We start from the raw sequence: 24390 nt of genomic DNA, 5'->3' as shown, positions 1-24390 counted from the left end.
ATTTGCAGAGAAATATTAATATATATTTATCTCTATAAATGTTCCAGATCTGAAAAAAAAATCCCAGCAAGAAACTCACATGAAAAGTAGATACAAACTTATTAAAACAATCTATATTTAATTTGCAAACTTATATTAGATTACAGAAAAGGTATTTGGAAGAGTCAGTACATGTGTTGCTCAGTTTTAAAAGGGAGATCTTTGAAAGGAGTACATAAAGACCTATACAACCACACATTTTGTTACATCAATAATTTGTGACGGTCTATCTTTACCACTGGCCTCTAAAGGATACTATAAGCTACAATCGCAGGATTCGTATACGTAATTAACAAACAAAGCTTATTTACCTATTAGGAGCCTGGGTTATGAAAGTCTTTACCTTGATGCTGCCATTATCTTGTAAACACTACCAAGGCATTAACAGGGCGGTGATGGAGAATTCCTCAACTCGGATTACAAAAAAAAACTAAACTAGCAAATGAGATCAGGAAAGCAGCTGCCTACAGAACAGAAGGAAGCCAGCCCAACACAATGGGGGATAAGAAACTAGTTCAAATAATTGCCCAGGAACACAAAACAAACAAACAAAAAAAAAAAAGTATCAACACATCTGATGGAGCCCCATCCTGGGATGCCATGGCAACTGTATTGGGCCATTCCGAATCCACGGTGTTGCACTAACAGCATGTTAAAGCAGACACTTTGGCCGTCTGGAACATTTGATCATCATCATGTCTGCCACATGTAATTGCAAAATAATAACTATTCAAACAGGTACATTATACATTCTCCAACAGCAGTAAGTTTTACAGAGTTTGTTTTTAGTGGGATGGCTTATTGAGAAGTGGATTAGACATACAAAGACTTCAAGTGGCAGGGGCCACAGACTACAGTTCCCTTGGACGACACCTCCCACCGAGCTTTGGTGCAGGTGCACGTGATGCAGGAGCAGAAAAAAGACGGGTGCAATTAACCCCTCTGTTCTTTCAATATTCATCGACACCCCTGAGAAAGCCAGACAGAAATACAGGCAAGGGAAACGGGGGGAAAGGTTCAAGAAGCACACACGAAGTGGACTAAGTATCCACGGTGAGGGTGGTTTGAAGGACTGTGCTTGTTGGAGTGGCGAGGCATACGTAGCTTAGTCTTCGTCGTCATTCTCATCATACTCATCCTCGTCGTCATCATCCCCCATGTAAGACACCGGAGTTTCCACGCGTGACCCGCTGTAGTGAGAGTCATTAGAGCTGGAGGCCATGGTGCCATCAGTGCAACCATCACTAGAAGAGGGAGGGTGGAACGTGGTTGGAAAATAAGTTAATGCTGCCCAAGCTGACAGGCAGGACGACATGCAGAATAAAACACACTTTCTCTCACACTGAGGGGCTACATTACACCTCTCACCTGCTTGCAGGATAACGGGCTCCGTTAGCAGAGGATCCTCCAGTGATGTAGACGTTACTGATGGGACCTTTAGCCATTTCTGGATAAAGAGAAAACACATTCATACCTCTGAACCCTGTCGTTTTAGTCGTCACTCCACTGTTAGTGTTAAGGCGGACTGGAAGCAAACAAATCAACTACATGTCAGTGAACACAAGGCTAAACGCTGCTTAAGGATCAATGCTGTGCCTTTATTTAAGGAATTTATTCAGCTGTGTGTTGAGGTAAGAGATACACAACAGAAAGACCCCAGAAACTACAGTAATAATCTGACCTACCCAGGACAGCATCACTTCTTTACGAACCCCTGCAGAGTTGCTGGGCAAATTTGATCACTCATTTCAATAACCAGCAAGTCTTCAAAGTAACGTTGGACTGGTTTGAGAGTCAAGACATACGTTCATCTCAGAGCACTGACTTCTTATGTCCCATTTGTTGAGCTTACTGCTGCACCACTGTGAGACTGTGACATGGACATGAGGTTTTCCATCGCCAAAGGTGCTGCTGCTTCTTTTACTATTCCCTCCTAAGTATGTCTTGATGTGAAGGGGATAGCAGTGTTTTGGTTTGTGCGAACAGTTCAGCTCAAAAGGAGCATTTAGGGTGCTTACCTATAACGTAAGGCTCCAGAGCTTTGGGCACCAGGCTGCGTGCAACCTTCAGATCCTCTGGAGAACACTTTCCCACCTCCAAACCACAGGCCATGCCCATACGTTTCAGCACCTCAATGTCATCGTGGATCTCAAACATGCTGTCAAAATTGAACAAATACTCGAACCTGCACCAGAGAAGGGAAGAAAATTAGGCAAGAAAAACACTGATTAACAAGCAACAAGTGCTTTTAAGTTACATTTAAAGTGGATGAGTTTTGACTCAAAACCAGTACCAGAGCTAAACAGAAAAACTAGAAATGCAATATATTTCATTCTGTTCTCAGTATTTGTGTGTTGGCCAGGTTAAGACTTCGAGTAACATGTAGTTTGGAAAGATACCCCTCATGTTCTGAGGACATCTAGGAATGTTAGAGAATTAAGGAACACTCTGGTACACTTTAAACTCAAGAGAATTGAAAGATAATTGATGAAGGATGTGGTCTCCCCCCAAACCAATACTTAACTGTGGGAAATGCATTAAGTGCAACTATTTATGAGTACAACCCAACGCAACACTCTCAATGCCTCCCTGGAGAGGATGTCTGAAAAAGTTAATCCCATACTATCTTCATGCACTGCTCACTCTAAAATGTAGAAGTTCTAAAAACTGTAACTTTTTACACAGCAGACGCCAATCACATACTTGTCATTGGAGATGCTGCAGTCGATGACAGTTTTCTTGCTGGTGTTGACAATAATGAAAGGAAGGTGGATGATGGAGTTGGGAGGTGGAGATCTGTTCGCCTGCTGCTCTGACTGTCTGTTACGCTGAACCAGGTTCTTAAAAGCTATTTGCTGCAAGACAAGATCAAAGATGAAACTCTCAAGCAGCTGCAGAGAGAATTTTGTTTGGATGTCTGGCATTCATGACATTTAAAAAATATATTTTCTGCTACTGTTTTTCAGCAGCACAGTTTCCACTTGAAACTGTTTAGATTTTGTGTGGATGTCGTCAGAGAAGAAATTTTTCCAACAGTTCAGCACAGAATTTCTATTGTAGCGTAACAATGACGTTTAATGGATGTGACACGAGTCGTGCTTCTATTATAAACCATAAGTAATCACATACAACCACAATCTTCCGCTTTCAACCAGGAGAATTTGTGCATTGCTGAAAGGCAGAAAATCTGCTTTAATCAGAAACATTAAGACAAACCCACAAGCAAATTACACAGGAAAAACACATCTTCTTGTCTCTACGTGGTATCTCCATGACTTTTTTTTAATAGCCTTGATGCACAGCTACATTTGAGGAGGTACACGTTAGATTCAGCAGATCTGATATCAGAGCCACAAAGGCTCTGTTCATAGATACAAGGACGATTCATCACTCCATTCATCCCTACCTGCAGTATGAGCTCCTGAAGCTGTGATTGTTTCTGCTTAATCCTCTCCAGCCGCCTCTGTCTCTCCACCTACAGTTGAAATAACATATTATGATCAGAACGGCTCTAAAAGGCAAGAGATGCCCAACACAGACTAATGAGAGACTGGTCTTCATTGGGTGTTCCCACCTCTAGGTTTTGGCACTCCTGTGCTGAGTTGGTGGGCAGGCCAATCCATTTAATTTCTTTTTTCTCTTTAGAGATTATGTTCATGGCCATGAGCACATTAAGTGCGTCGTAAACACGCCGCCGAATGTTCTTCTGGTCATACACATGCTAAAGTAGAAAAACATGATTCAAAACATTAGCAAAATATCTCAGCTACACAAAAGTGTGCCCCAATTTCAAACATTTGTGTATCGAGTTATTCAAGTTTTCATATTTCTGCGTAAGAAAACGTCATGCAGCTGCAACACCCACCGAGTCATTCGGTGACATGTGGTTGTCTGAAGAGCTGAATTCTGCCACCAGTTCATCTGCCACTTCATTGTAGGTGGTTACTCCTTTCTTCTGCACTTTCTCACACACTTTCATGGAAAAATGCCTCAAGCCTTTTCCATTCTTTTCCCCTTTTTTACCACGTTTTCTGCAGATAGAACATATCCCCACATTGTGACACTTGTGCATTTTCTGTCTTTAAAATTATGTCAGACTTGACTCATTCTAAAAAAGCTTCATTTAATCTCTACTGAGCTCCACAATAATGTTCAGAGCTTATAAACTTAAGGACCTTCTGAAGACTCACCCAGATGACCAAGGAGAGGCATCAGCTGGCTGACTCTGAGTGAGGAATTGGGAACTGGGTGTGTGTGGACTGTTTACCAAAATGGTATTTGATACTGTAGGCCTCTGGGGTGTTCCAATCACCTACAAGGAAGAAAGAAGAACGTAGAAAAAAACATTAATAATCTGCTTTGACAATAATCTTGTGAGGCTGTACACATGACAAGCTATTTTCCAAAACTCTGTGAGCTCAGATTTGGATATACGATGAGCTGAATACTATTTCAAAAGCTGCTTAATAAAATATTTTATGGTAACTGCGGAGATCAGATAACATTAAATGGAAACTCTTCAGTCTGACCAGGAAGAGCAGAAAGCTGCATGTGATTATCCTCAATACAAACTGAATTATTTGAATTTGTAGAACGTAAGCAGCAAAACTGAATGACATTTATTTAACTCAGGACAGAACGTATGCTTTTGTGCACAATTTTCGCTATTTAAATTCATACAATGAAACAGATTTGGACAGTGCTGCAAAAAACAGACACCGACAACTTTTTACAAGAATTTTTAATGGAGAGATTTAACACAAGTAGTACTTTTGACATTTTTGTCATTGTGTAATGAATATAGTTGACAATAAATGAAAAAAAACATTTAAAATGTGCATCCTAACAGGAACATGAGGCATCTTGGAGACAGGTGATCTATTCCTTCACTAAGGGGATATCTAAGCTGATTTCCGTTATGTATACATTCCTTGTATATAATGGGATGATGGGTGTAATCCTGCTGACTCTAGAGTTGATAAGCTTAGGATCAACTGCCTCCACCTACCCCTCTGCCCGGTCACCTCACAATGACAATGGAGGGGCTTACACAACAGTAAGACAGCAGAGAAAAGTAAACCTACATGCAAATCTACGTACAAATCCATCTGTATTAAAAAAAAAAAAACATTCAAAACTCTTACACAAATCCTGACAGTTTAAGAAGCCACTCACCATGTGTGGCACATGTGGCATGTGTGCAGCAACGTTCACATTGGATGGCCCAAGGGTTTTGGGTAGGAGCTGTTTAGCCACAGGGGCTGCTGTGGGCTGGACAGTAACCAAGGATAAGACACCTAATAGAAGACATGAGAGGAAGAGTAATGAGCAGAGGACGCAGCTGAAACTTGATTGCCCCCTATCGTTCACCCACCAGCACATAGGCCTATTCCTGAGGAGAAATTTCCTTTGTTGGCCGAGGAGTCATTTAACCCTCCAGTTGTCCTCATTTACGGGCACCAAAAAATATTGTTTCCTTGTCTGAAAAAAATCCAAAAATTCAACAAAAAAAATTCACCAAATTTCTGAAAATTTGCAAAACCTTCAGGAAGAAAGTTCCAATAATTCCTTAAAAGTTTCTCTTAAAAGTTTTATTTTTTTTAAAAATCCCCCAAATTTGCCAAGAAAATTCTTGTAAATATCTTCAAAAAATAAGTAAAAATCTTCCCAAAAAATCCTAAAAATATCTAAAGTGATTCCATACATATCAGTAAAACTTCTAATATTTTCTTTAAGAACATTCACAAAAAAAATCAACCAAAATCCAGTGAAATTTGGTGGATTTTGGTAGATTTTTTGTGAATGTTCTTAAGAAACATTTTTAACATTTCTTTTTTTCCACCCAAAAATGTTGAAAATGTAGAAATCAGAAGTTTCACTGTGAAAATATTTTTTTTTTCCACATGTTCAGACTTTAAACCGGGTCAATTTTGACCCGCAGGACGACATGAGGGTTCAACCACACTATATATATTTATTTATAAAGAAAATACTGCACGCTGTGTTTATAATCTCCGCAGAAAGGCAACTATCAGTTAGTTTTACCTTTGCTCGGGCTCAGATTCTGATCGATGAAAACCTTCAGCTCTCCATTTGTTTCAATGAGACCAGCCTGTGAAGGACAAGAAATTAATACACAGAACTAAAGCTGCTAGATTAGTGTGGTTAAACAAACCCTGTATAGAAAAAGAAGCATGCTTTCAGTCAGTTACAGCAACAGATACAGAATGATCCGACATTAGCTTAGTGGCTGCAACGTGACCAGTAATAACGAACTGTTTCCCATGAATTCACGTGTATAGTTACTTACATCTTTAGCCATGATCCCAAAGGACCGAAAGGAGTTAAGCTTAAGGCTAAAAAGATTTCCCTCTGTCAATCACTCTTCAGAGCCCTGCAAACAGAAAGGAGGCAAACTATCAAAAAATGAACGCTTTAGTTTCTACTTTCACCATAACATCGCATTTCTTATTACATTTCCCGAACTAATGTGTATTTTACTCGATTTCAGTTGTGATATTGAAACTTATTTGTGAACTAAGGCCCATTTGAACTGCTTGCTCCGAGCACACTGCAGAAAGCTAACTACATCACCACAGCTAGCATCAGTAGTCCTTCTACGAGACTAATTTGACAGAAATATATATATTTAGCACACATCTGGATGGTATGGATCTTTGAGGGGTATTTCTGAATGCACAGTGAGAGCAGAAAACCGCATTAAACCATCCCTTGATGCTCACAACTTTTCCTACGCTAAGTGTGCACCAGGCCTACTCCAGGTACCGAGCACGTCCGGAGGAGAAGCACCGTCGAACTTCTGCTACAGGTCACACAAACAAGCTAACTTCACGACAACAGCGCAAAACCAACCATGAGGCCAAACTAACAGCACAGTATGTTTGCGGACAGTCCGGCTGCATGCGGCAGAAACAGCACTCATCCCATATATGTCGATAACAATGACCAATCTTTTGTTGAATCCAGCTAGCTAACTGTAAAAATGCTAACACCTAGCGCTGGCTGGCGTTAGCTCGCTAGTTAGCTTCTGCACGTTTTGAGGTGATTCACAGAAAAAATCAGCAATTATCGGTTCCGTGCTGCAGATTCCAGCTACATATGAGCATGAGGTGACATTTTAAAAGCCAGTCTGTGTTTAGCAGGGTGAATGAAGTAATATATAGTGATTGTGTGCACTTACGAGTGCACTCTCCTGTCTCCTCGACGGCTGTTGTTGTTGGCATTTGAGAATGGAGGAAGAGGAGGTCTAAATCCCCACTAAACAGGAAACAAACTCAGCAACGACGAGGCACTTTTAACAAATCTACTGTTAATTTCAGCTGCAAATTAATTCATTGGCTTTGCTTGTTTAACTCCTGAATGTGTTTTTCAGTCATGTATCTGTAGTTTGGCGTTAAACAGCCAAACATCGTGTATAGAAGCCTCTTATACAGTGATCGTTTCCAATCGACTAACCACTGAAAAAGTAAATACATCAGGTTTACAATTAAATAGAAATACTATGCGTCGTATTCACGGTGTTAAAGTTATGAAACACTTTGCACAACCCATAGTAATTCACCACAATTTCTGAAACACCCATCAGCTGCATTATTTACATACAGTTCCTTAGTTAATTGCGTTTTATTGCCAGTGGAAAACTTCATATTGTCAGATACTTGTCACCTCCTCATGAACAAACAGCCAGCTAATTAGTTAACAGCGAGCATGTCGTCCCGAAACCACATTAAGAAAAACTTATATTATGTATCCATCATGTGTCAAACTGCTTCAAGCTCCTTTTCTGATTTTTAATAAAATATTGTTATAGAACCTAAAGTGACTAACTCATCGGCTTCATTAATATTGAGGTTGTTAAAGTGATTCGTTTAACTTTCAGACGTTTTTGTTTTGCGTGTTAGTACACAGCCGTTTGTAGAAGCTCTAGAAAAATGATTAAAGTTCCCAATTAGATTATAATCAGGCGGACCGTTAAAGCTAGCAATGCTACGGTTAGCTGCTTACGATTCGTGAACAAGTTGGCTCAAGATGCTCTAAACATAGCGCATAACGGACAACCACGACTAATATTTTTGCTAGTTAGCAGCTGGTTAGTTTAGCAGCGAGCTAACGCGACATTACCGTTGAAAAACGGGGAACTCCGCCGCTTTGTTAGCCCGCTGCCGCTCGGCTAGCTGCTGGCTAACGAGCTAGCCCACAGCTGTCACCGACGGCACTGCCAGAATTAGCTGCAAGTCCAACTCGGTTAGCTTTGTTTCCGCTGGCACTGTATTTCCAACTTATTTAAAACACAGTGCAGGTAAAATACATAACTAGCGTCAAGTGTTTTCATGTACAACAGGTGGGGAGCGAGCTAAAAGTCGGTAAATGCTACCTACCGGTGCACTTCTTCACGGTGTTAGTGCTAGCTAGCCTCTCGGTCCGCTCTCCGCTAGCAGAGCTACAGCAGCGCGTCTCTCAATCTGATCTTGGCGGTGTCTCGGTGTAGCGGCGTCTGATTGGACGGCGTGGAGGAGACGTAAGCAAACCAGTCAAAGTAGCTCATGCCCACAACCCGCATCTCCTGTGATTGGTGGATACCAGCCAGCTACAAACACACACACATACCGCCATCTGCTGCACAGGAGTGAGGATTCTCCGTTAGTCTACAACCATAAACTGTGTATCAAGATCTGTCTATAAAGATGTTTATAGACAGTATATGAAGATCTTTATATAGTCTATGATTAGTCTACAGCAGGGTAGTCAAACTCATCTTAGTTCAGGTTCCACATTCAGCCCAGTTTGATCTTAACCGTCCTGTTGTCTTCATTTACAGGCACCAAAAAATATTGTTTCCTTGTCTGAAAAAAATCCCAAAGTTCAGCAAAAAAAATTCCCCAAATTTCAAAAAATTTGCAAAACCTTCAGGAAGAAAATTCCAATAATTCCTTAAAAGTTTCTCTTAAAAGTTTTATTTAAAAAAAAAAAAAAAACCCAAATTTGGCAAGAAAATTTTGTAAATATTTCAATATTAAATAATCATCTAAATAGTTGCCAAATAAACCACAGGGTTGACAGGTTAAAGGCAGAACTGAACACTCCTCAAAAGTTCTGCATCAAGTCTCTTGAACAGCTCTGACCTGTCGAAGCCTGGACTCTACTAGACCCTGAAGGTGTGCTGTGGTATCTGAGATGTTAGCAGCAGATCCTTTAAGTCCCGTAAGCTGCGAGGTGGGGTGTCCGTGGATCAGACTTGTTTGTCTAGCACATCCCATAAATACTGGATTGGACGGAGATCTGGGGAATTTAGAGGCCAAACCAACACCTCAAACTGTGGCCTCTTTCAGCAGGATAATGCTCCATGCCTCAAAGCAAAAAATGGTTCAGGAACGGTTTGAGGAGCACAACAACCAGTTTGAGGTGTTGGTTTGGCCTCCAAATTCCTCAGATCTCCATCCAATCCAGTATCTATGAGATGTGTGGGACAAACAAGTCTGATCCACGGAGACCCCACCTCGCAGCTTACAGGACTTAAAGGATCTGCTGCTAACATCTCAGATACCACAGCACACCTTCAGGGATCTAGAAGAGTCCAGATACCACAGCACACCTTCAGGGTCTAGAGGACCAGATACCACAGCACACATACCACAGCACACCTTCAGGGTCTAGAGGACCAGATACCACAGCACACATACCACAGCACACCTTCAGGGTCTAGTGGAGTCCAGATACCACAGCACACCTTCAGGGTCTAGTGGAGTCCAGATACCACAGCACACCTTCAGGGTCTAGTAGAGTCCAGATACTACAGCACACCTTCAGGGTCTAGTAGAGTCCAGATAATATAGCACACCTTCAGGGTCTAGAGGAGTCCAGATACTACAGCATACCTTCAGGGTCTAGTAGAATCCAGATACCACAGCACACCTTCAGGGTCTAGTGGAGTCCAGATACCACAGCACACCTTCAGGGTCTAGAGAACCAGATACTACAGCACACCTTCAGGGTCTAGAGGAGTCCAGATACTACAGCACACCTTCAGGGTCTAGTAGAGTCCAGATACTACAGCACACCTTCAGGGTCTAGAGGAGTCCAGATACTACAGCACACCTTCAGGGTCTAGTAGAGTCCAGATACCACAGCACACCTTCAGGGTCTAGTGGAGTCCAGATACCACAGCACACCTTCAGGGTCTAGAGAACCAGATACTACAGCACACCTTCAGGGTCTAGAGGAGTCCAGATACTACAGCACACCTTCAGGGTCTAGAGGAGTCCAGATACCACAGCACACCTTCAGGGTCTAGTAGAGTCCAGATACTACAGCACACCTTCAGGGTCTAGAGGAGTCCAGATACTACAGCACACCTTCAGGGTCTAGAGGAGTCCAGATACCACAGCACACCTTCAGGGTCTAGAGGAGTCCAGATACTACAGCACACCTTCAGGGTCTAGAGGAGTCCAGATACTACAGCACACCTTCAGGGTCTAGTAGAGTCCAGATACTACAGCACACCTTCAGGGTCTAGAGGAGTCCAGATACTACAGCACACCTTCAGGGTCTAGTGGAGTCCAGATACCACAGCACACCTTCAGGGTCTAGAGGAGTCCAGATACTACAGCACACCTTCAGGGTCTAGTGGAGTTCAGATACTACAGCACACCTTCAGGGTCTAGAGGAGTCCATGCCTCGACGGTTCAGGACTGTTTTGGCAGCAAAAGGGGGACCAACGCAATATTAGGCAGGTGGTCAGTTTTGACCTGCAGGACGACACAAGGGGTAATCAGCTAGTGCAACTCAGTTTAGATATTACAACTTTTAAAATGAACTTAACTAATCCCACCAGTTTCTGTTCTATTATCTACACCTAAACACTAAGTTGTTTAGTGTAGTATTATACAAAAGCAAGCAATAAAATTAAAATAAAAGCAATAAAACCTACATTCTTTGTAAGCATATTGTGCTTTGGTTGAAATAGTTTCAAGAGACACTGATTCAACTTTAAGGGCTGTATTGTGTGGTGTATTTTAATTATACCGTGTGACACTGAGGGATGATTTAAATATTTTGTCAAAAAACAAACAAACACTGAAATGCATTTCAGCAGCACTGCAAAGCTTGTAAATGTGTTTCATAGCTCTACAGTTTTCTAACAATCACTTACAGACTGCATCCAATGAGTCAACTTATGTCATTCAGGCCTTTTTCACTGTAAAGAAGAAGAAGCAGAAGCAGAAAGCTGACGTCCACAGATACTCTATCAGTGACTGTACGGCGTGTCTTATTAACTCGCTAAAGGGTGGATTCATTTTCACATGAGATAACTGAGCTGAGCCTCCTGTCAGCTCAACTTACAGTCATATTTTTTCTTCTAAGATGAGCACGTGTTTTTTTATGAACTTTTTTTTAGTGTTGATTAGATTAATTTAGTTGTGGCAACAGAATGTGATGAAAGGCATCTTAACTTGAGTGATTTTTAGAGTTATAAGCAAAGACCACCTGCCTGTAATAGTTTCTGAAGCTGCATCGTGCTAATCTCTCTCACACACATTTAACCCTCCTGTTGTCCTGCGGGTCAGACTGACCCGTTTTAAAGTTTGAAAATGTGGAAAAATCTATATATTTTCACATATTTTTACTGATATGTACTCACTTTGGATATTTTTAGGAATTTTCTGGAAGACTTTTATTCATTTTTTGAAAATATTTATATTTTTTTTAATTTATTTTAAAAAATTTTATTTCTTGCCAGATTTGGGGATTTTAAAAAAATTGTTGAAAGGCAAACTTTTAAGGAATTTTTAGAATTTTCTTCCTGACGATTTTGTAAATTTTCATTAATTTGGGGAATTTTTTGCTGAATTTTTGGATTTTTTTCAGACGAAGGAACAATATTTTTTGCTGCCGGTAAATAAGGACAATACGAGGGTTAAAAATACTTTACTGGAATGACCAAAGCATCTTTTATAAGGTCTACAACATAAGTAATATGCACGTCACAGCATGCATTTGTGCACTGTAGTTATTTCTACAGTTAAAAACAAAATGTTTTCCATTCATACTGTAGCACTAAACCATTTTTTGCCCCTTTGGAAATTGTCCAAAAAAAAATCTAAAAATTGAACAAAGAAATTTACCAATTTCCTGAAAATTTGCAAAACCTTCAGGATTCCAATAATTCCTTAAAAGTTTCCCTTAAAAGTTTTGCTTTTAAAAAAAATCCCCCAAACTTGCCAAGAAAATTCTTGTAAATATTTTCAAAAAATGAGTAAAAATCTTCCCCCCAAAAAACCCTAAAAATATCTAAAGTGATTCCATATATATATATATATATTTTAAAAAAAAAAAAAAAAAAAATATATATATATATATATATATATATATATATATATATATCTCAGTAAAACTTCTAATATTTTCTTTAAGAACATTCACGTAAAAATCAACCAAAATCCAGTGAATTTCGCTGGATTTTGTTACAGCAGGTGCCAGAGGCTCAATAGCAGGAAATGAGAGAGCAGAAAGATTTGTGTTTAAAGTGCTTTATTTACAGACTCAAGGAATACATGCATAACAAAAACCGGAATTACAAATCCGAGCCAGAAGTAACTAAGAAAGAACTGAACATAAACGCCTCTAGAGGTAAGGAGGACTAAAAACAAAAACAAAACCCAAAACTACAATTAACCCACTACTGGTATAACCAAGGCAGGAAAACAACTAAGGAAACCCAACTAAAACGCAAAACAGCCAGTAACTGTACTGAAACCCCAAAAGCTCTAACCTAAAAAACCCCAAAGGTTAAGAGCCGACGAAAACAGGTTGGTATAATCTACGTCTGGTGACTCTAGGGCTGGAGAACCTTACTGACACTAGAAGAGAGGGAGGGGGAATGTCCATGGGGGAATTCGTCTCCTCTTGGTTCTTCCTAGGAGCCTCCTATCAATAAGCAGACATGAGGATGGTAGGTATGGCGTCCCAAACGAGGCAGGAGAAGAAGGAGATAAGATGGATCTGGACACTCCAGGTGTTGTGGTTGGTGTTATCCTGGTGGTTCTGACGACGGTCAATTTCCTCAATCCAACAGAATCCACGGAGAAGACCGGAGGAATCAGGAACCAACAGCAGGCAGAGGTCAGCACTAAACACAAGAAAACAGAATTACTGGTTGAACAAAAAAATAACGTGGCTCAGACAGTTTAGCTCACAGCACTGACTGGAGGGACGAAGACAGTCCAGCATCAAACCTGAGCGCAGTGTTTATAGAGACGCCACAGAAGCTGATTAGCCGGCCTCCACCTGCACACGATCTGCTGATTGCGAATAGAAACACCTGGACCTCTCATCAGCGTCACACACCTGTACGGTAGAGAGAGCAAGGCCGAGGGAGGAGAGAGTCCTGCCACAGCTCACAGCCTAAGCTGTGGCTGTAACAGATTTTGGTTGATTTTTTTCTGAATGTTCTTCAGAAACATTTTAACATTTCTTTTTTTCCACCAAAAAATGTTCATTGATTTCCCAAAAATGTTGAAAATGTGGACATCAGAAGTTTCTCTGTGAAACTATATATTTTTTTCACATTTTCAAACTTTAAAACGGGTCAATTTTGACCCACAAGACGACATGAGGGTTAACTGTGCATATTTCCAGACAAAGCTCCACTTAAACAGGAATAAACAACATGACACACAGAAAATCTGAGGTTTTAGGGGCTCCTGCGGTTCTGGGGTCCTTAGGATACCTACTTTACTTTTTCATTTAGCTGTTTTTGATGTCACCTATAGCTCACGTTTCAGTGCAGCTTGAATGCCAGTTACTGTAAGTCAGTTTGGACAAATCTTTCTCTCAAATGAATCTACTGCAGTGTGAGCTGTCCGTCTCTTATTAGGACATCAGGACTGGATTGATGTGTATTAAAGAAGAACTGTAATTCCTGTGTTTCAGGGTGTGTGTTACATTGGTTGTGCTGGTGTGTTTGGGTGTTGAGTCAGACAGTGTGTCCCTGTGTGTTGAGGGTGAAGGGTGGAGTTGTGTTTTATTTTTAACAGTGTTGTATGCAGTCTTGGGGGATATTTTCTATGTTATACCTGCTATAAAAATATACTAAGCAAAACTGTAAATGCAACATTTAATATTGTATTGAATTTTAGGCATTCTTTTTTAACATACTTGAGTAAGTATTTGTTGGTCCAGCGCACGGCATCTCTACAGCACAGTGGACATCATCAAACAATCAAGTATGCAGGATTATGCTGTCAGACACATTTATCCAGGGCATCATCTGGTGGGTCAACATATAACTGCAGGACTTTTTGTATCATAGTCGACATTTTTGCTGTTTTCAGACCTAAAATCAACATGACCGTCTATAACCAAACACCACATGGCATTTTAGAGAAAGATTCTTCTAAATATTATATATACAACTGAGTAAAATTGAAATTGAAAGTTATTTATAAAGATGTTGTAGTAAACCTGTTGTGACTCATGTGATCTGGAATTAATTCACTTCCTGGAGAGGTGTTTTTGGAATGGGGAACTTAGTGGAAATTTAATTTGTTATTTTCTATATAAAATGTGACATATTGCCAAAAAAGAAATATCTGTCATGATTATCTCAACTTAATAAAAGAACACAATCCAAACTATTTCTGAATCAGCTCATTTTATTATTGTTTAGCTCATTAGAAGGTGGTTGGTATTAAATTCAGACGGTTATTTAGTTGACATTTTAGTGATATCCAGCCATTTTTATTAATAAGTGATTGTTTCCATAATAAATAATGATGGAATTTGTAAAGACATGATCATAATAAACATAAAAAGGTTAATACTGTATTTATTCATTTTTTATTCATTCTTCATTCTTGTATATTTTGTACATATTATTGTTATTCTAATTATTATCATTACTGTACATATAGTTAGTGCCGCTATGAAAGATGTTTGCTGCTGGAACACTGAAATTTCCCCTGACCTGGGGAGTAATAAAGGATTATTTTATCTATCTTAAAAAGCATTAAATTTTTACTTTTAATAAAAATGTATGCCAGATTTATCCCATGGACTTCAAAGTCCCTCAGTTATAGACTGACCCTGGTAGTAAATTCTCTGACTACAAATGGTTGAGTGTGGGACAGTCGAGTGCCTACAGCCCTAACTGACCTGTCATCTGTGGCATCGTGTCATTTGAATAAAGCTGCATTTGTACGTGTCCTTTTGTAGCCACTGGTCAGAGGAATGTCAGGGTATTGGGCACATTGTGTGATCACTGTCATTTAACTGCACACATGACTATGGTGTGGATTACCTCAGTCACTGAGAATTTTCCACCACCTGAGCAGTTTATTTATGTATGTATGAATTTATTTATTGCACAGCCGACTACATTAAACCACTTTCTGACCAGAAAAATAGAAATACATTTTAAAAAAACTTTTTCTTTACGTCCAAAAAGAACGCATTTGCTTGCTGTATATTTGTTTATGTTTCAGTAAAAAAAACAAAAGAAATCACTTTCTTTATTTCTTGAATAAATAAACACATGCACATATATGGAAGTCTGTTTGAAAAAAAAATCACATGCTGTCTCATAATTATGAGACCGTAAGTCATAATTATGAGACAGTAAGTCATAATTATGAGTTAGAAAGTCATTATTATGAGATATTAAGTCATTATTATGAGATATTAAGTCATAATTATGAGATAGCATGTGACTTTTTTTTCCAAGTGGCGAAAACGGGCTTCCATACACACGGATTTATTTTGGTGAATGAATGGAAATAAAGCAAACAACAACAGATCAGCTGCCACCAAACCTCATCTCTGATTTTTTTTTAAACCTCACCTCTCATTTTTTAATTATTTTTTAAACCTCATCTCTCTTTTTTAAAACCTCATCTATCTTTTTATTTTTTTTAAACCTCACATCTCATTTTTTTTAACCTCATCTCTCTATTTATTTTTTAAAACTCATCTTTTTTTAAACCTCATCTCCTTTTTTTTTAACCTCATCTCAAACCTGGAACAGCTTTTCTGCTACTTCCGCGCAGGCGCACAATGAGCGGCAGTCGGACTACCAGAGTGGTGAAGCAGCGGGTGTAAAAATGGTAGGTAACCAAAATAAACACAAACCCGGGCTCTGGCTTTAGTGGCATCAGGGCTTACCGTCAGGACTGTAGTCGTAGTATTAAAGTAGAGGCTGTGCTGCGTTTCCGTGGATATTTACTGGTGTTCGCTGGTCTTACTGGGAAGGTCAGTGGATGTTTGGACAGCAGCTAGCGTTAGCTCCCTTTTTTGGCAGTCTGGTAACTTCGGCTGTTAGCAGGTCAAACACACACACACACACACACACCCACACACGCACACACACACACACACACACACACACACACACACACACACACACACACACACACACACACACACACACACACACACACGGGGTCGTTTGAGTGAAATCCCTGCTTATCCAAACCCACGCTGACAGCCCCCTGCCGTGATACTGTCCTGGTCGTGGAAGTGTCAGTGAGACAGTGCGGCTAACTGAGCTAGCGCTAGCCAGTGTAAGTTACTAGCTCGTGGTTTGGAGACAATGCTAACCTAATGTTACCCATCTGGTAGCACAATAATCCCAACAGCAGCCAGCACACGCGCACACGCAGTCCGACTCCGTGCGTGGTTATTGAGAGAACTCGGTAAAGGTTGGTGAAGCCATTAGCAGCTCGGTGGAGTCAGTTTTAGTCTCCGGTTTCAGGAAATGCTTCTGTCCAGCCAGTGGGAGGACACACATGCTGGTTTATCCTGTGGGTAGACACTTCACCTGCTGTTTACCTGCTCAGCTACACATCTGGTCCACAGTCAAACATCAGGATGCTGAAAATGTGCAGCACAGCTCTCCAGATGTCAACTTTTGTCCACCTCACAGTCCAAAACAAGTCCTTTCACAGTAATGGAAGAGTAATAAAGTCAACAAATCCTCATATTTGAGCTGCTGAAATGAAGACCTTCACTCTGTTTTCATAGATAAAATCACTTCATCATCTGCTCTGTTAAATCTGGCCATAGCCAACGTAATGTTGGAAACCAGACATGATTTGGTTTAAGGTACAATGGTGACTTAAAACTGCTGCTGTTTTCTATTATTGCTCTTCAGTTTTCACTGATAAAAAATACTCTGACAGTATTGAGTTGTTTGATTTTTTTTCTCCCATCTATTTTGTTTTTATTAGTCTTATTTCCAAGTATTTCTGGCATGGTGCTTGTGTTACACTCCAGATTTGTTGCACCTCTAGGTCCTTGCGATGGCATCCCATTTCTTTCCTCATGTTACATCTATGACTGTAGTTATCTGAGGGGCCCTCCAAGGTACAGCATGTGCTCTGAGAATCCACAACATCCCCCTTCAGAAAGCCCATGTTGCTTTTGGACGGGACATAATTACCACCACCGCGTCTTGACTTCGTGTTTTCTGTTTTGTCTGTGTGACTGGCTGATCTTTCGAGAGTTTCCAAGTGTCTCCTGGTCTTTTCGGTCCTCCTCACGTGTTGCCTGAATGCCTGTAGATGTTTGTGTGTTGCTGTGTGTTTTTGTCTGTGTGTCGGCGTGTGTTTGCGTGTTGTTGTCAGTGCTTCCCGATCTGCTCGCTCCGGTGTCTGACAGCCCCTGTCCTGTTCTTGCACAGCATAAGCTGAAGTCTTCGCAGAGGGACAAGGTACGGCAGTTCATGTCCTTCACACAGACTGGGGAGAAGACAGCTGTGTACTGCCTCACACAGAATGACTGGAAACTAGAAGTCGCCACGGACAACTACTTTCAGAATCCAGAGCTTTACTGTAAGGAATCTATGAAAACCTCAGTAGACCGGAAAAAGCTGGAACAGCTCTACAATCGCTACAAAGGCAAGTAGAATCACTTCCACTGCAACCCAAAGTACTCACAAGGACACAGGTGACACTGTTCAGATTATACATGCTACTTGTTTTTGAAAGTGTAACTGGGATTTTTTCCTCAATAGATCCTCAAGATGAGAATAAAATTGGTATTGATGGAATCCAGCAGTTCTGTGACGATCTCACGCTGGACCCAGCCAGCATCACCGTGCTGGTCGTTGCATGGAAGTTTCGCGCTGCCACTCAGTGCGAGTTCACCAAGAAGGAGTTTCTGGACGGAATGACGGAGCTGGGGTGAGTGTTGACATGCTCTGAAAAGGGACGTAAACACCGGGCCTGAAGCAGCGTCGTTAACAGTGCTCTTAGTGTAGCTCCAGGGAGGGAAGGCTGTCTATATATAGATACACCCACAGCTCCAGTATTCTGTGTCTTCATGGAATGACTCAATGAAAAAGTTGCAGTGTTTAGACTTTAGAGGTTTGTGCTTCAGAGTCAGTTTGTCATCAGCATCAAGACTGGCATGTTACAACATGTTGAACTGTCCGTCTGTTTATTTAGGTGTTTGTTGCAGAAATTGTCTCTCTTTTTTAGGTGTGACAGCCCAGAGAAACTGAAGGCCCTTTTGCCAAGATTAGAGCAGGAGCTAAAAGATAGTGGGAAGTTCAAGGACTTCTACCAGTTCACCTTTAACTTTGCCAAAAATCCTGGACAGAAAGGTCTAGGTAAGTAGAGTCAGAGTGACAACATATTACTGCTTCACTAACAGCTGAACTGAAGTGTTCTTCCTTGTGTGCAGATCTGGAGATGGCTGTAGCCTACTGGAACCTGGTCCTGTCAGGACGATTTAAGTTTCTTGATCTTTGGAATAGATTCCTCTTGGTGAGTCAAAGTAGTGATAGTAAGGATACATCAGTCAAATGTGGCAGATTAGTAGCAGTGCTGACACCGAGTTTATGAAGCAGTCAGTAGTCTTCCATAGCCAGACCGTTCTGTAGTGCTGACACAGTGCTGTGCACGATAGTCTAGCTGCAAGTCATTATCCCTCATCTGCAGAGGGGAAAAAGCATGCCTTGTTTGTATTTCTTTAAAACAAATTTATTTCCCAATAATCCTTGAAAGTCAAATATGCAGCAACTAGTGGCAGCTGGATAGTTTTATATGTAGGGAGGCACTAACATAAAACGGCTAATTCACTCTAGAAATAGCATTGCTGGCCAATTACATGATCCAAATTTTCAGTAAACCTTTAAATTTTCAGTGCGGTGGGTTGCCAATCCAGATGATGTTGTAGCTGTTTGCTGTAATGAAGGAGATTTAAAAAAAAATAACAAGTAGATGGCAGAAAAGAAAGAGAGGGAAATGGTGATGACAGACGTAAGGCCTCTACACACCGTCCCTCCCAGACAAAGATGCCAACGGTGACAGAATGGAGGTGATATCTTTGGTCGTGGCTCTAAATCGGTGGTCCTACGTCGCACTGAGAGACAGGTTCAAGAATGGCCGTCGTCATGGCGACCAAAGACAAGCTGTCATAAAATTCTGACTGTCAGAAATTCTGGGTGATCATCACACAGTGTGATGCTGCTGGACCTACGACAACTAACTAACCAATAGAAATGCAGGATGAAATGATGGACTGATCAATAAACCCAGATAGATGATTTATGGAGACAAAACACATCAAAACTAGGATGTGGGATTTAAACAGAGAAGACAGCCTGGTAGAGTTGTAGCAGCAGAAGCCTTTTAGACGTGTCCTCCAGCTCGTAAAACAACCGGACAAAAAGGACGAGGCATGGAAGTGAAGTGAGTGAAGCCAGATGTTCAAGTTTGGTTCAAGTGAAAACCTCCAGAACACACAGTGACGTACACTGTGGTGATACGGCAAAAATACTAGCTATAAAGACAGCAAAAGTTCGATCAACATGTGTGAACAACCCATTCCTCTTGTCTGTTACAGGAACACCATAAACGATCCATCCCAAAGGACACATGGAACTTATTGTTGGACTTTGGTAACATGATTGCAGACGACATGTCAAACTATGATGAGGAAGGTGAGTCTGGAATCATCTGATGCAAACGTTGCTGTGCTTCAGCTCTGATTGCTGTGACTCTACTAATGTCTCGGTGTTTCTTCCTCAGGAGCGTGGCCGGTCCTTATAGATGATTTTGTGGAATTCGCTCGACCAATTGTAACGGGATCAAAACGTAAAACTCTCTAAATCCGGTCCTGGAAAACCAGAACTTTGTTTCTTTTACAGTGACTTCATAGTTTTTTTTAAGACTTGTACAAAAAAAGGTGAAAATTGTAGACTTCAGAGAGAAAATAGAAGCACTCGAAACTGTACGGAAACCACCTTTCAGGGAGCTGAGTAGAAACCATGAGAACTACTGGCCGTATTTTGTATATATGGACATTGCCAGGTTCTCAGTTGTCCTGGACGCCCCTCTGCTCTGCCCTAGGAGGAGCTCTACTGCCCCATCACAGGGCATGGACACAGCTCTGAGAGGACTCTAAACGGACTGGACATGAGAAAGCTGTGTGTTTTAAGATTCTTCCTAGTCGGCTTTGTTTTGTTCTATGAAGCTCTGAGTGATCCCATGTCTGACTCTACCTGTGGGAGAGAATGTGCTCGCTACACCAGCACCAACAGAACTGATGCAGTTTTTACTCTATATACTGTATCTATTGGGACAGTTTACAAAGAGAGCTATATGAAGAATAATATAAATATGTTCAATTTATAAATGCAAAAGATGATTGTTTTATGTACAGTAAATGCTAAGATCTCTAACGGATGCCTCAATATTGTGGATGATATGCTGTTGGTTTAATTGTTCGGTGGATTTGTCCAGTTATGGAATCGTGAGCTTCTCATTGAAAGCATGTTAAACACATTTACATCACCTTGGGCTGGTTTCACAAATAAATTTCCACTAAAGTAAAGGCAGTGCTTTAATTTAGATGATTGATCTTGGTTTGTGGTATTCGTTTGTCTGAATAATCTGGGTTGGAGGTGGGTCTGGTCCGTCCTCTCCACACAATTTTCCAGAAGGTCATTTCCTAACAGCGAGGAAAGAGTTTTGTTTCACCAGTTTGTCCCGCTGAGGTATTTTTGATGCTAAAGCCACCACTCAGCAGCATTTAAGAATAATTAAAATGTAAGAAATGACCGGCCTTTAGGATTGCATGGCACATATCTGTATGTTGAAGGCCTCAGATCAGAAGTCAGGACACTAAAGAGGGCGACAGCAGGGCGACAAAGTAAGCCTTAAGAATAAATAGCTGTCTGTTGGATATTTCTGTTTCTGTTGAATCCCATCTGTTCAGTGTTCCTGAAAGTAGTGAAAATTAGAATATATTGTTGATACATCATGTAAGTAGTCTAAGTATATTGTTCATTTAAGAAAGATGAATAAAGCATGAGTTTTTCCAAAATTCCTACATGTGTCTAGTGCTTGTGTTGTCGATAAGATAGATAACGGCGCTCTTAGTATCACAGTAGAGCTGCTGAGAACAGACGTACTTTACAAGACATCCTGTAAATAGAATTGTCAGCTACTTGTGTTTAACTGGAGCTTCTTTGGGTTTAGTTTTTTTGTGGAATTTGGGGCTCTGTGTCCAATTCTCATCAGATAGGTACAGCCTTATTTTGTTCTTAAATTACAAAAAAAAAGTATTTTTGGCACACCTTCCAGAGAAAAGTGCTATTACACTGAAAGAACTGATATGCTGGTAATGATGTATTCATTTATTATTGGAAATAATGTTTTCTAAATGCCCTTTTTTGTAGTCAGATTAAACATTTTTGCACATTCAGATGACCCACTAAAGCAGACTGTCCAGGATACTCTGGTGGTTAATATTATACAGATATTTGCTGCTGTCTGAGGTTATATGTAAATCATATTTGTAACACCAGCAATAACTTTATTTACATACATACTCTGATCAGTATATGTACTCCAGTAGTACACTCAGGTTTGATTACCATTCAGTCAAGATACTTGTGGTTTAATCGAGTCTCTCCGTTTTATGTATCTTTGTATGTCTATTACACTAAATCACTGACGCAAATCTTGTAATTATCACCACATCCTGTCCAGTAAAAATCAAACATCTCTAACTGAGGTGATTTTGAACGTTGGTGATAAACATGAAAGATGTTTTTTATTTCTGAGCTTATAAACTGAGTTTGTAGGACAGGAATAGTACCAAACATGACGGTCTTACAGAGCGCGCCACACTGCTGTACAATAAACTACCTAACATTTATAAAGCCATTAAAAATAGCTAAACTTTAAACAACTACAGCAACAAAAAGCAACATGCACATTGATGAAGCAGTAACATTAATCCAAAAACATCTTGTATAGCAGTAAAACAGGGAACATTTTTCTGCACAGTGAGTACTTTTATTTTTGGTACAATACCGAGGTTCTGCAAGGAGAGACTAAATTATGCATTTAACCCTCGTGTCGTCCTGCGGGTCAAATTGAACCATTTTAAAGTTTGAAAATGTGGAAAAATATATATTTTCACAGTGAAACTTCTGATGTCCACATTTTCAACATTTTTGGGAAATCTGTGGACATTTTTTGGTGGAGAAAAAATGTTAAAAATGTTTCTTAAGAAAATTCACACAAAAAAAATCAACCAAAATCCAGCAAATTTCACTGGATTTTGGTTGATTTTTATGTGAATGTTCTTAAAGAAAATATTAGAAGTTTTACTGATATATATGGAATCACTTTAAATATTTTAAGGATTTTTTTGAAGATCTTTATTCATTTTTTGAAAATACGAGAATTTTCTTGCCACATTTGAGGGATTTATTTAAAATAAAACTTCTAAGGGAAACTTTGAAGGAATTATTGGAATTTTCTTCCTGAAGGTTTTGCAAATTTTCAGAAATTTGTGGAATTTTTTTCTTGAATTTTTGAATTTTTTTCAGACAAGGAAACAATATTTTTTGGTGCCTGTAAATGAGGACAACAGGAGGGTTAATCTGCTGCATCTGCTTCACATAGATGAGATATAAAACTACCCGTACCAGAGTGCACAAAATCACTTCAGTATCAAAGCATTCTGCATTGTAGGACCTTACATGAATTGTGCTACTTGTAAGTTTAACAGTGAGATGTTTGCTGCCATGTAAAATTAAAAACTAACACTTTACATCTGCTGTATTAAAAATACAGGCTCCACAGCAGAAGCTCAATGCAGCAACAGTCGATACAACTTTAAGATAATGCAGCAATTAAGAGGTGATTTAATTCGGAATCATTTATTAAAATGGTAACAGACTTACTATGTGCTGTAGTATCTCTTCCGCGTTTACGTGTATTAAACTCACCTGTGTAAATGTAGGATCCAAAACTTTCTCATGCTGCTGCCCCCTAGTGGCAGAATGAGGAAAATACTGTGAGCAGTCTATAACTTGTAACTCCATGGGATATATCTGCATACATTTTTATTAAAAGTAAAAAAAAAACTGTTTTTATGTTCATTATGATCATGTCTTTACAGATTCCTTCGTTATTTATTATTATTTATTTATTAATAAAAAATGACTGGATATCACTAAAATGTCAACTAAATAACCGTCTGAATTTAATACCAACCACCTTCTAATGAGCTAAACAATAATAAAATGAGCTGATTCAGAAATAGTTTGGATTGTGTTCTTTTATTCAGTTGAGATAATCATGACAGATATTTCTTTTTGGCAATATATCAAATTTTATGTGGAAAATAACAAATTAAGTCCCTTTCCACTAAGTTCCCCATTCCAAAAACACCTCGCCAGGGAATGTGTTAATTCCAGATCACATGACCTGCTCCACATGATGTCATTTCCTCCTGAAGAAAAGACTGGCCAGCCTCCAACACTTTCTGACTTATTTAACATAAAGTAGTCAACAGGTTTACTACAATATCTGTAGAAATAACTTTCAATTTCAATTTTACTCAGTTGTATATCTAATTTTTAGAAGAATCTTTCTCTAAAACACCATGTGTTTGGTTTTATGTTGATTTAGGCCTGAAAACAGCAAAAATGTCAACTATGATACAAAAAGTCCTGCAGTTATATATTGACCCAGAGACACTCAGGCACTGAGATGAAAGCATCAAAAGAGTTACAAACTGAACTCACCTGCACCATCTATTTTTCAATAAACTTTGGGAGAAAAAAAGTCATGTCAAGTGGCTGAAAGGTCATGAGTTTGAAAGTGGAAATGCTTTGGACTGTATCTAATTCACATATTGCTTTGGTACAAATGGAAATTCAGAGTCCTTTGTGAGCCCACTTGGCCTGCAGGTGAAGCTCAGCACCAGCAGAGAGTCTCAGTAAATGCTGGATGTTATTTAGTTTTGCTGCAAACATATTGGGAAAACAGTCCCTCTGCTCAGAATATAGTTCGGTCACATTAACATTAGACTACC

The 24390-nt window shown here is 39.8% G+C and overlaps 2 protein-coding genes and 1 long non-coding RNA gene across 7 annotated transcripts; 1 reads left to right on the top strand and 2 right to left on the bottom strand.

Moving 5' to 3' along the window:
• Positions 1-98: 98 nt before the first annotated feature.
• On the bottom strand, positions 99-8562 carry tfdp1a (transcription factor Dp-1, a). 3 transcript variants are annotated; one of them, XM_023285689.3, is made up of 12 exons: positions 8439-8562; positions 6350-6433; positions 6085-6151; positions 5215-5336; positions 4230-4351; positions 3905-4070; positions 3614-3760; positions 3446-3514; positions 2743-2894; positions 2058-2224; positions 1408-1486; positions 99-1283 (listed from the first exon to the last, which is right to left on the bottom strand). In XM_023285689.3, the coding sequence occupies exons 2-12, from the start codon at positions 6359-6361 to the stop codon at positions 1145-1147; spliced, it is 1242 nt and encodes a 413-aa protein (XP_023141457.1). In that variant the 5' UTR covers positions 6362-6433; positions 8439-8562; the 3' UTR covers positions 99-1144. The 3 variants fall into 3 exon arrangements, with proteins under 3 accessions (XP_023141457.1, XP_054871397.1, XP_023141464.1); XM_055015422.1 differs by lacking the exon at positions 8439-8562 and adding an exon at positions 8182-8338; XM_023285696.3 differs by lacking the exon at positions 8439-8562 and adding an exon at positions 7241-7306.
• Positions 8563-12571: 4009 nt separating this feature from the next.
• Positions 12572-17457, bottom strand: LOC129350095 (uncharacterized). Its single transcript, XR_008603330.1, has 2 exons — positions 13293-17457; positions 12572-13186 (listed from the first exon to the last, which is right to left on the bottom strand). It is a non-coding gene; the product is annotated as an uncharacterized LOC129350095 (long non-coding RNA).
• dcun1d2a (DCN1, defective in cullin neddylation 1, domain containing 2a) lies at positions 16092-21381 on the top strand. 3 transcript variants are annotated; one of them, XM_055015594.1, is made up of 7 exons: positions 16092-16157; positions 17732-17948; positions 18065-18233; positions 18498-18661; positions 18736-18818; positions 19900-19996; positions 20085-21381. In XM_055015594.1, exons 1-7 carry the CDS (start codon positions 16155-16157, stop codon positions 20162-20164), a joined length of 813 nt encoding a protein of 270 aa, XP_054871569.1. In that variant the 5' UTR covers positions 16092-16154; the 3' UTR covers positions 20165-21381. The 3 variants fall into 3 exon arrangements, with proteins under 3 accessions (XP_054871569.1, XP_023141436.1, XP_054871568.1); XM_023285668.3 differs by lacking the exon at positions 16092-16157 and having other exon boundaries at positions 17603-17948; positions 18531-18661; XM_055015593.1 differs by lacking the exon at positions 16092-16157 and having other exon boundaries at positions 17603-17948.
• Positions 21382-24390: the final 3009 nt, after the last annotated feature.

Source organism: Amphiprion ocellaris, chromosome 11 (assembly GCF_022539595.1).
Source record: "Amphiprion ocellaris isolate individual 3 ecotype Okinawa chromosome 11, ASM2253959v1, whole genome shotgun sequence".
NCBI classification, from domain to species: domain Eukaryota; kingdom Metazoa; phylum Chordata; class Actinopteri; family Pomacentridae; genus Amphiprion; species Amphiprion ocellaris.
This window is presented reverse-complemented; position numbering and strand designations above follow the sequence as displayed.